Genomic DNA, 12,232 nt, shown 5'->3' on the forward strand with positions numbered 1-12,232 from the left:
GAGTCGGGGAAGGGCAGCGCTGCCCGTGGGTGTTGCTGAAGGATAACGGCCCCGAAGCGCCTGCAGGCAGGGACGCAGTTTCTCAGTTCGGATGCTGCGGAGGGGAGCGTGGAGGGGTGAGTCTGAAAGAGGAGGCAGTAAACCGGCGGTTCTGTTAGGACCGTGAGAGCGGGGTCATGTCCCGCGTCGGACTTCAGTGCTAAACCTTCACTCAGAAGCTTGAAATGGAAACGTAACTTAGAAGCGCTTTTTTTTTTTTTTTTTGTGGTTTTGTTTTGTTGTTTGTGTTGTGTTTTGTTGTGTTTTGTTTTTTTTTTTTTTTTTTAAGAAGAGTGTTGAATTAATTGACACAGTGATCCGTGTATCCACAATTAAATTGGATTCAGGACACAAATCCATACAGAAGGGGGTCCGAGGGGAGTTACCCCACTCCTGTTGCCTGAGGCTTAGCTTTCGCTCTTTGATCCCTGTGTCTAACTTCTCTGCTGTCTGGTGCCTGAGGTACAAGCATGAGGTTGTTAAACCCTATATAAAGAAGATGCTGGCAAATACTACAGGTGCAGTGATAGGAAATAATTTCCCAGGGATTCCTGGTGCTCCCGCTAAATTGACCTTGTTTTTATCAATATGACATCTTTTGCAGAACTTCTGTAGTGTAAACCGGGACAAAGTGGGACTACGAATGTGCAAGATACAATAATGACTATACTCAGACTTTCTTTCATGCACTGTCTACTCGCAAAGAGGAAAAGGCTAAAAGAAGATAAAGAAAAATGACATGAATGTTACTTTAAATATCTGAATAAATGATGTTAAATATAAATGTTGCTACTGGATAGTAGTGGACATTTTTTACTATATTTTGTTTTCCATATTAAGAGTTGTTGCATTCAAAGCAAGTAGTAAGAGGACTGTTGCCTTTAAAATCTGCCATTTTTGTTGTTACAAGTCAGTAAATTGTAGTTTCAGATGTTACAGGTTTTGAAATAGCATAACTTTGCCTTCGGTCGGCACAGTTACTGTTTTTCTCTGACATTTTTTACGTCGTTTTCTTTGATTATGCATGCCAAAACCATCTGATTAGAAAAATACATGGTGCAGATGATAATGGGGCTGTCAGGATGTCTAATCAGCAAGGGTAATCATGGTAAACAAGCAGCGAACGACTCGAGGGAAGAGCACATCAGCTTTAAAAAATCATACACCATCCTTCTGTGTCAGCATCTCTCACCTTTGCCTGTTTGCATCCCAGCCTTTGTCATCCAGTTTACACCCAAGCTCTGTCACTTCGGTTCAGCACATTATTCTGCAGCCTTCTTTAATGTTGCCGTCTCTTTTAATTAGCATCTCTTAAATCCTCTTCGGTCGAATGCCTTGTTACTGCATTTGAAACGTGACAGAAATAAGCTCTGGTCTTTTCCTTCCCTAGCCAAATGGGATGACTGTGACAGTTTACATGGGCAGGGAGTGAATTTCAATGGGTAGCATTCACATGTATGAGGTGCACACACGTAAACATACATACTTTACAGATACTCGTTCAGAAATGTAAACCTGCTGCGTTTTAGCTGTATTCATGCCCTTGTTATGTTGACTTTTAAGAGTTACCTTGACAAATGAATGCACTGACAGATGTTGGCAGAACTGGTAAATTTTAGACAGTGGTTAGAGAAGCCTTGCACAGAGTTTATTTGCTGTATAGAAACGTGGATACCTGCATCATGTTAACCCATACTAGCAAAAGAAACAACATTCTGTGAATTGATTGTCCAGTTAACTGTCATTTGTAATTTACTGTGTTTTAATTCACAGCGTTATGTTCAGCACCCACAGCTAGTTTCTCCTGAACGGTTTCCACTCTAAAAAAATAATACATTTATAGAAAGTGGTCTGCAAGAAAATTTAGTAAATCTTAGAAGATTGAACTGTGTTACTAATAGTTCATAGATACAGAAGGGAAACTCAATCCAAATAATACAGTTTTTAAAAAAGATTATTTTGCTGCTGCAAGGTGCCAGGGACTCAACTGTGAAATCAATCAAGGATAATCATATGCATTTCATTCTAGAACTATAAACTAAACACAAATATACAGTGTTGTGCACATCCTGGATTACCTTTGAGAGGCAGTGTATTTGTTTGACAGATCTTTAGTACTGAGGTTACTAGGCTACGCATATAAATTATGTGCATTTCCAGGAGATATTAGTGCTCACAGACTATGGAAAATGCAATATGATGTAGCAGAGAGTAATAAAATTCGAAAAGTGTACTTTTAAAAGAGTCATAAAATTTAAGAATTGTTGATTTAAACTGTTATGCATAATGATTCATGAGGGTAAGGTGGTGCAGCCTGTTTACTCTTTTTTCATCCCCTTGGGCTTGATCCAGTAGTCTTTGTACCAAGCTGATTTCCATGAGAGTGTGCCAGAGTTAAATCTGCAGGTTAATTACAAACCTCCCAATCACTGAAGAAAGAAGTTGCACCTTGTCTTCAAATCACACAGTTGCTTAAAGATCCAGTGTCCAGTCTTTGAAGTCCATTTGTTGCCTGTACTGTTTGATACATTGGAGCTGCAGACTGTCACGCATAACATACACAACATACATAATGTACAGCTGAGTTACAACTGTTAGGAAGTGATGTAACAAGGATCATGGTGGAGGTCAGATCCCGAAATAACCAAAAGTCTTGCCAGGGTTGAACCTGAGAGGCTGTGTGAGGATTTGAAATGTGTTTTAATTGAAATGATGTAAGCGATCTTATGCAGCTTATCACTGCTTCCGTAACAACAAATAAAATTTGTTGAAAACCTCAAGAATAAGAGTATATTACCAACTGCACAAATACATAGGATCTATTATAAAACTGTATGTAAAGTCACCTTTATGATAGTGATACGTATTTCACCTTGAAAAGTTGTTTTTTGAATTCTGCTGTATTTTCTATCTGTAGTCCTTTTAATCTAAGTAAATAGCTTTAAGGATATTAAGTGCTGCTATAAAAGCTAGATCTGCCATCATTGCTTGATAAACAACTACATTTACTTCATATCAGAACTATTAATATTTGTTTGGTTAACAACTTTGAATTAAGTTAGGGTGAGTTAACATGTTCTGCTCCAAAGGGGAACTGCTAGAGTAGCCCAAATGTGAACTCTCAACGCTCTTGAGGGGGAGACTATAGTAACTCAAACTTCTTTCACAGATGTTTGACAGGCTATACATATTTTTGTGACTTAGTTGATAACTAGCAACTTTCTAAATTTGATATAATTTGCACTATTTAAATGTGTGCCTGTGTGTTGGGTTTTTGGTATTGAGCATGTGCAAAAAGAAACCTAGGCATGAAGCTGCTCAGAGGTCTTTCTTGACTGTGTCCAGATTGCAGTGGGTGCTGAAAACAGGCATTCCTGCCACTGTTCTGGTATGAATTCTCAGAGCACTGCAAACCTGTGAGAAAGCATGTGCGAGTATATCCCATAATCTTTTGGTAGGAGGCTTTGGAGAAAGGGAGAAAACTGGTTTTGGCTTGTTTAAGTTGAAGTGGACTTGAAAAGTTTCTAATTTGTGAGGTGCAGGTCCTAAGCACAATGCAATTTGCTGCAAATGGGTGAATAGACTTGAGAAAACGGGATGTTATGACTGTGAACTGGGTGCCACCTCCTTCTGGCCTGGAGTTAGATGCCCAGTTATTTCCAGTCTCCTGTTTTAGCTTCAGTTATTTTGTATTGGCTAGCATCTGTCATTTCCTTCTTGATGCCTTATTCCTGCCTACCTGATTGTCTTCATGCCTTCTGTAGAAAATCCACTAGATAGTGCAGCTCCTAAAATTTAGATACTGCAGCTTTTATACCTCTAGTTCTAAGTCTTCAGTGTTATAAAGAGATAAGTAGAACTTGATTTTCAAAATCAGGAAATGCGTATGTGAATCTGAAGTTTTCATATTTACTTGAGCTTGTATTTGTTGTCAAACAACTGTCTTGATAAAACAGGTCTTTTATACCAGACAGTGCATATAAAATAATTTGACACAAACCATCGGTTGCTATTGAATCCAACAGGAAGAGGATAAAAGAGTACATGAACTATTTGCATTTGGAGTAGGGAGAGCTGTCACTATTGTGTAATTTGTTATATTTTTAGTAAGATAATGCACCTTTCTCATTTAGACCTAGTTTCAGTCTCAATGATTTATGCACTGAAAAACAGTATTTTTGAGTGTGGAATTACTATTCATCTCTTTCAGGTTAGTACAATTGGTAGCAAGGAAAGAAATACTAAGTGACATAGCATGTTAAAATTCTGCTTAAGTCGGTAAAGATGTCAGTCTTTCAAGAGCTAGGATTGTTTCAGGTAAGTTTTGTTTACTGTCTGACACTGGAAAAATTCTTCAACCTGAGGCAGGTTTTGTTTTTCATAGTTTGACTCACTTAAAGATAAGTCACTTAGTTCTGGAAAATTAAAAATTACAAGGATGCTTTAAAGATCCAGTTCTCCAGTTTGATTGCCTAAAACTGGGTGGCTAGATTCAGGCTCAAAGGACTATCTATCTGTCTTGTCTGTCTGTCTCTCATTGGATCGCTTGTGACTAAATACCTGTTTTAAGAGGCTAACATGGATTTATCAGACTTGTCAGCCTTTGGGTAATCAAGTCTTACCCTCAGTGTAATTACTAGCTTTAAATATTGAGAGCAGAGAGTGTACTTCAAAGATAACAGATATTTTGTAAAATGCAGATGTCTACTTGCACTGGGTGCAGGTGCCCAGGCGCTGGCAGTGGGGGGCTGCAGGGGCCTCTGTGAGGAGAGGCTGGGGGCTGCCTGTGCGGGACACGACCACTTCCAGACAGCTCCAGCAGACCCACCACAGGGCATGGCTGAGCCCCTCGGCCAAGATGGTGGTGCCTCAGGGAAAAACTATTTAAAAAAGGGTGAAATGCTGCACAGGCAGGGCATGAGGAAAGGGGTAAAGAAGTGTGAGAAATAGCTCCGCAGACACCAAGGTCAGAGAAGAAGGAGGGGAGGTAGTTTTCCAGGTGTCGGAGCAGAGATTCCCCTGCAGCCCATGGTGAAGACCATGCTGGAGCAGGCGTCGTGTGGGGGACCCGGTGGTGCAGCAAGTAGCTCTTTCCTGAAGGAGACTGCAGCCAGTGGAGAGGAGCCCAGGCAGGAACAGGTTCTCCTGACAGCAGCTGTGGCCCATGGAGGACCCACACTGGAACAGGTTTATCCTGAAGGACTACAGTCTGTAGAGTGGACTCACACTGGAGCAGTTTATGAAGGACTGCAGCCTGTGGGAAGGACCCACGCTGGAGAAGGAGGAAGGAGCAGCAGAGAGGGAGTGTTCTGAGCTGACCGCAACCTCCCCTTCCCCACCCTCTGTGCTGCTGGATGGGGTGGAGAAGGTGGAGGAGTTGGGAATGTAGGAGTGAAGTTGAACCTGGGGAAAAAAAGATGGGGAGGTGTTTTTGTCTTTGTTTCTCACCATGCAACTCTATTTTAATTGGCAATAAATTACGTTAGTTTTCCCCAGTTCAGGTCTGTTCTGCCTGTGATGATAATTGTTAAGTGATCTTCCTGTCCTTATCTCCACCCATGAGCTTTCTCATCTTACTTTTTCCTGCTGGACTGCTGAGGAGAGGGAGTGAGAGAGCAGGTAGGTGGGTGTCTGGCAGCCAGCCAAGGCCAACCCACCATTCTACTGTACCAACTATGTTTTTAAATACAAAGCTGAGCGATACTCACTTCTTAGAAGGGAGATACTTACTGTCTTGTAAGCACTAGCTTTTAGTGTTGCTTCTAGGACTGTAGATCACAGCTGGCTGGAGCTGTATCTCTGCGACCCTGCAAAAGGTGTTTGTGGAGTCTTATGCTTCTGCAGCATTTTCCTGCTGGCTGCCTCCTGATGGCTCCATGCTTGATTGAAACTGCTCCCTAGTCAGTCACTTGCCAGAGCTTGAATCCAGTTTTGAAATGCTGATCTCTTCCCTAGACCGTTAAACACATTTATCATTAGGAATCTTAGAGGCCTAGAAAGAACAAGTATTTCTCCTTTCATTAGATAGCTAGTAATTTGTCAGATTTTCATGTGCTTCATGCAGGACCAACCGTGTTTCAGGAAGTCTCACCACCTGTGCTGTACCCAAGTTCCTTCATTATTTATTTCTACCAGTCCTGTGTTCTGTCTCTCTTTACTACAGCTGGGTATGCATGGCACCATTTAATAATAAACCTTCATCTATTCTCCCTACGTCCTTCCAAAAATATGTTCATGTATTTTATTGCTTAATAGTAGGGTTGTATTTCTGTGAAATTTTTCCCTCCTTTTTTCCAGTCTAGTGCAAAATAAGAGTTCAGACCACACTGTATATTGTATTTGAATTTTACAGCTGAAATCATTGTAAGGGCTCTGAAATGAGCTCCAATTTTCCTTACGTATTTTTATTTTATAGCAGCTTATTCTTTGCCATTCTAGGGTGAGCAAGCGCCTTTTTTCTTTCTCTCCCTTTTCTACATCCTTAGTTATTCTTTTCATGCTTTTATTCTTCAGTATCTTTCAGTTTAAGACTGTTCAGGTAAGTCTGCACTGTTGTTTCATGGAGCACTTTTAGTGTTTGTGTCAGTAACACTTTCCATATATACATTGTTGGCTGTTGAGTCAGCAAGCCTGCCCTGCACTGAGCAGAGCGTTTCACTGAGCCGTACATTTATAATGTTCACATTCCCTTTCTGAGAGAATATGGTTAATCTGGAAGCATATAAAGCAGTAGCTTACATGCTTTTCACCTGTATTCATTGATTTCCATTTGCCTACATTGCACATCATTTGCCAGCGTTGCGAAATTGATCTAGTTGTTGTGGGTCATCCTGAATTTCCTTGCACTCCTCTTGTTTCTCCTGCCTATAGTACTTTTTGCTATCCTGAGATCCTCTTGTCTCATTGCTCCTTCTTTTCAGCAGCATCATTAATGAGAGGTTTTCCTATGGAACCCTGAGGAATATTGTTCTTAAACTTTCACATTGGTGGAGGTGACCATTTAATCCCGTCCTTGCCTTCCATCTTCTGAGAAGCTAGCTTTTCATCCAAAATAGTGTTTGCTTTCATATCCTATGAATTGCTTTGTTTATTTAGTGTCATAGCTTTTAGCTTTTGGAAGTCTAAATAAGGTATACAACTGTTCCCATTATTCAGTGCTCCACCGGCATACTTGAACCCTTCCAGGAGATTTGGAATATCTAATTCCAGTGTCTATTAGTAGTGTCTAAAATTCCAGACTAGTGCTGTCTAATTTCGGGAGATTAGTAACATGTGGAGAAGCCACTTCAGTTTGAAATTTAAAGAAATACTGTACATAATGTTTTTTAACCAAACCTTCAGGAACTGGTGCAGCAATGGTAGGTCTGGAAATCCATGTCACACCTACAGTGTTTGAAATACAGAAAGGCATTGTTCACTGCTCTCCAGGTTGGGTGTGTCTTTTCAGAGAGATAATACATGTTGGTAGCAAATTATCTGCATCGTGGCTACACTTTAGAAGGTTTTTACTGTCTCATACTTCCATTGTTTTATCTATTTTGTTCGAGATTATAAACAAGGTGACCCTTGTTTAAGAATGTCTGTAGATAGACATCAGTCTGGTTGTGAATCATCAGAACTGATGACACGGTTATTATTGTGTGATGTGGCAGAACTAGTCAAGATCTTAACTCAGTACTAACTTTGCACTAGAAATACATCCTTAGAAAAAAGTTAAGGCTTTGTAACTTATCTTATGAATTGTTCTTCTTTTCCCACCATCAAGCCTTTAAAATGTTGAACTAGAATGGCATGGAAGTTTAATGGGGGTACATGGGGAATACATGGCACTGTTCAGTGGGAGAGTGAGAACTCCTCTCTCTTCTCCTGCAATGTGATAGGGAGTTCTGTTTTGATTTTTAAAAACAATAACATTATTTGGCTGAGCTTTACAGGAGAGCAGAGGCTATTGAGCAGTAAAATCCAAGCAGCTCATGCCACTGCCACCTTTTGCTCTTCAAAGTTATCTTTCATGAGACTTAGTACAGCTCAAAGCAGTGGAAATGAAATGGGCAGCAAGAGCAGCTGTCAGTAGGAAGAAGCAATTTGCTGCTGTGCCTTACTTTCTCTACACGCATAACAGTTTGTCAGCAGGAGGCATGCTGCTCTGTTTTTAAATGAAGCGACTGTGACACCCTGGCTACTGCCTTGTAACTTCAAGTCCTGGAACCTGGACAGTGAGACAGAGAGTAAATTGTAGACTAGTTCTGCAGATTTTTGTAAGTTGAATTTTGAAGAAATGAGTAACAGCAGAAGGAAAAACACATTTTCTTCTTATTTTGAATTCTGTTCAAATTAATATATGAGAAATGTGAATTACCTTAATACTCACTGTTATGGCAAAATAAATGTTCTAATCACCAAAGCACTACTGTATGTCATCTATGTAATTCTGTGTTACAAAGTATGCAGAATAAATAAAAAATGATGTATTAAAAAATTTTCTAGAGATGAGATGGTTTTGGCATCGTACTGTCCTGAAACCTGGTTAATTTATTAGTAACAATATTTGTCTCTCAAAGGCTGAATTGTTTTAAAAGAAATATTCTTTGATATTTATAATGAATATGCATTAACATATACATAAATAATTTGGCAGAGGTGTTTTGAACAGACAAAATTGGTTCACTTTGTGAGACTAGTTAACATTTTTATATGTAGTTATGTTTTTAGCATAAATTATCTGTGCTTTAGGAATTCATTTATCTGAGTGAACATTCAAATCTGAGAGCAAGTTGAAAGATCCCTCTTTATTTTTTTAATATCAATGTGTAATAGAAATACCTATTTTTTTCCCCAGTAAAACTTAAGTTAACCAGTATGTACAGGGCTCAGTTTAAGGTGAGACATAGTTACACATCAGTTGACCTGTGCTGAGGCAAAATTAGATTTAGTAATAGAAAATACTAATCAGATTTTCAGGTAAAAAATGCCCAAGGGGTGTTTCCAGACAATTTCATTATTTCTGGATGAAAAAAATTAAGTTAATCTATTTTATATTTTGAAATATACAAAATAATTTTAGAAGTTGTATATGATTCCATTTAGTTCTCTGGGAATTGGGTGGAAGGTAAGTCAGGTATCTGTTTTTTAAGAAACGATGCATAACACAGACCTCATAATGGATTGTCAGCTTTGCTTCAGGAGTAATTCAGGGCAGAATGTTAGTTTCTGTAAAATCTACATTTCATTTGCTGCTAAAACTGAATGTTGTGTGATCAGTCAAACAGGATTACAGGAGAAAAAGGGACAGTAGGTGGTCTGAGGTAGTTGAATGTTCCCAAGAGAATTTCATTCTAGTCATATCCCAAACAAAAAAGGTTCCTGAATGGAGTTTCAAAACTTTTAAAAAAATTTCAAAATTCAAAGATTTCACTGAAAGCCTTATGTTTACTCATCTTGAGTCTTAAAACCTGTTTTGCATGTGATTGATAGATGTGATATGTACTTGTTAAGGCATTGAAGGCCAAACCTGGAAAGGAATCTAGGTCAGGTTTCTAAATCTTGTAGGAGCTGGGCTGCCAAATATCTTAACAGAGCTTGTCTTGAAGCACTATAATGAAAGTGACATATGGAAATAAATGGACAAAACCCCTAGTGTTTAGGGCAGAGTTTACATAATATAGAATTAATGCATGCCATATATTAGGCTGAGGGATACATTTCATTAATTATCTGCATGGTTAATAGGCATTTTCAGAATGAAAAATTTAATCATAAAATAGATAAAATTAGCACGAAGGGACAACTTAAAGTGGAATGGGTTATCCTAGCACAGGTATTACCTAGCTTTTTTTGGTTGACTTTCTAACTAACCTTCTATAAATGAGATTTAAAATGCAATTTCACTATGGGTACTAGGTATGACAGTGTAGGTATTCAGAAAGCCCAGAGACTAAAAAGAATACAGTGTCATGTAAACCTTTTCTTTGGTCATGATGAAATTTCTTTGTCACACTTTTACTAGCACTTTTTTCTGTCCAGTGCAAATAAATCAAGAAACAGGTACCATATTGTGTGTAGAAATATCACTGGCTATTGCTCAAATGGTTGAATTTGCTTTTTGCTGTTCCATTGTTTTAATAAATCTCTCCTTTTAAGTACTGAGCATATTTCTTTTGCAGCCTTCACAAAATGTGTTTGTTTTCCCCTCCCATTTCAGCTGTCATTTAGATGTTGATACGTAAAGCAAAATGGCAAAAATCAACACCCAGCACTCCTACCCTGGTATGCACAGACTGTCTGTCAGAACTACTGATGAAGATATTGAAAGGATTGAAAATGGCTTCATAAGGTAATATATTCCTTTCATCACAGTCAAGAGGACAGATTCCTGCATAATTTGTGGCACTCCTCTAGCTCTGCATTATGCGAGTGTTGTATCATGATATTGTTGGTCCAGTGCACTTAACTGGCTTAACAGTGAATATCCAAAGTACAGAAGAGGCAGCAACAAGAAGGTTGTCATGGCTTGCAGTTTTGGAACCAGAATCTATATTACCTCAGGAATAAAGCCCATTTTCACGTGAGTGGGAATTACACCAACTCATTAAGGAGAAACCTCTTTCTCAAGTCACCATGCAGGTAGCAGGGTCTGTGCTTTCCACAGAGTCTGTGGTATTTGGAGATAAAGGGATCCTTCCAGTGCCATGCAGTGAAAGGCCTCAGGAAGTTTTTTTTAAAAGTAGCCTCTGCAAATCACCTGTTTCCCCTGATAGGGAACGTTTTTGCTGTATAAAGAATATCAACATTTTTGTACTGGCTTTTCAGAGTCTCTCACTGTCTGCTGGAACTCTAAGAGTTTCTTTACATTCACCTTTCTCTGTTTTGATAGTTCTAAAATGACTGTTTAAAATGTGCCAGTGAGTTTGCACTGACATTTTACCCATACCAATCATTTGTCTAGGCTGGGCAAACTCTGCTGGGCCAACAGGAAAGTGTCTGATGATCCGCAGCACCTGTACAGTCTGGGGAAAGTGTTCTGCTTTTGGCTTGTAAACGGTCAACCACCTCTGCTATGTGGACCTTGTCAGACTGCCTCTTGTTCAAATGTGTACCAAGACTAGAGCACTCAGAATCCTGCTGGGCTGATAAGACTGCCTGTGTTACGATAATTTTGGATTGCATGCCCCTAGCATCTAGTATGGATGTGCTCCATGTCCTGTTTGAACTGGTCCTTTTTTTTTTTTCTGCTTTGCTTACATGATACCTTCTGTCATGTAGGTATACCTACACGAGTGAAAATGGAGCTGCTTTTCTTCTGCACAGGATGGCTTGTTTGACTTAGTTATACTGCCCCATGGTCTCCTTAGGGAGATTTGCAAGTTCTGTGTCCCTTTGTCTCCATTTACAATATCTCAGAAACAGGGAAGACACAGATCAAAACGAGCCTCTTCCTTTCCTTTTTTAAATGTCCTTTTTGTAGAGGATATCAGTGATTGGCAGCTCACAGAATGGAATTACTGGCAGAGATGTGAGAGTATGTTTATAATGGTTTAAATGTAGAATTAAATAGTCATCTGCAGTTTCAGAGGCAATGACTTGCTTATGACAGATAGAAGGGCTGAAATATGAATTGCACTTTATCATGATGATGATGGTCTTGAAGAGGCATTTATTTAAAAGAAAGTTTGCTGTTATCAGCATTGATTACAGGAGTTCATAGATGAGTAAAAAGATAGGATCTTACTCTAAAAGAGATCTCGCATTGAAGGTTTTTGGATTGCTGAAGTGATTGCTAGTAGTACTACCACTCAAAGAATTCTGATACACATTTTTTTAATTCAGATTTGGTTTAGAACATGTGTGTACCAAAAGATAGATTCCATTCAAAATTTTAGCCCTTCTTAGTCTTGTAGCAAAATTACAACTATAGACATTGGAAAAAACTCAAGTTTTTCTAGAGTAGCAGCATTTCTCCTTTGCCTTTATCTTCTTCCAACTCCTGTTGTCTGTAGTTCAACAAAGCATTTCAGCATATTACTTAGTTCTCATTAAAATCAGTGGGTGTTAAATTTATGCTTAATGCTAAGGATGTGCTTAAGTGCTTTTCTGCTGTGAAATGAGGTATTATTGAGAAAAAGCATTGACTGCAACAGTCAACAGAAAGCTGCTAGTGGTCCTTAAACTGTCATTCTCAATTATGCTGTAGTAG

The 12,232-nt window shown here is 39.0% G+C and overlaps 1 protein-coding gene across 4 annotated transcripts in view; it reads left to right on the forward strand.

Moving 5' to 3' along the window:
• Nucleotides 1–6: 6 nt before the first annotated feature.
• The window catches only part of CNGA3 (cyclic nucleotide gated channel alpha 3), a 35,138-nt gene continuing 22,912 nt past the window's right edge, over nucleotides 7–12,232 (forward strand). For all 4 annotated transcript variants that reach the window (XR_003399330.1, XM_026857766.1, XM_026857781.1 and 1 more), the window contains exons 1-2: nucleotides 7–116; nucleotides 10,241–10,372. Coding sequence is in view for 3 of the 4 variants with exons in the window: in XM_026857766.1 (XP_026713567.1) it covers nucleotides 10,272–10,372 (101 nt within the window). In the remaining variant the exon portion in view is untranslated. The remainder of the gene's footprint in view (nucleotides 117–10,240; nucleotides 10,373–12,232) is intronic.

Source organism: Athene cunicularia, assembly GCF_003259725.1.
Source record: "Athene cunicularia isolate RWA chromosome 1 unlocalized genomic scaffold, athCun1 chr1_part1, whole genome shotgun sequence".
In the NCBI taxonomy this organism is placed as follows: Eukaryota; Metazoa; Chordata; class Aves; order Strigiformes; family Strigidae; genus Athene; species Athene cunicularia.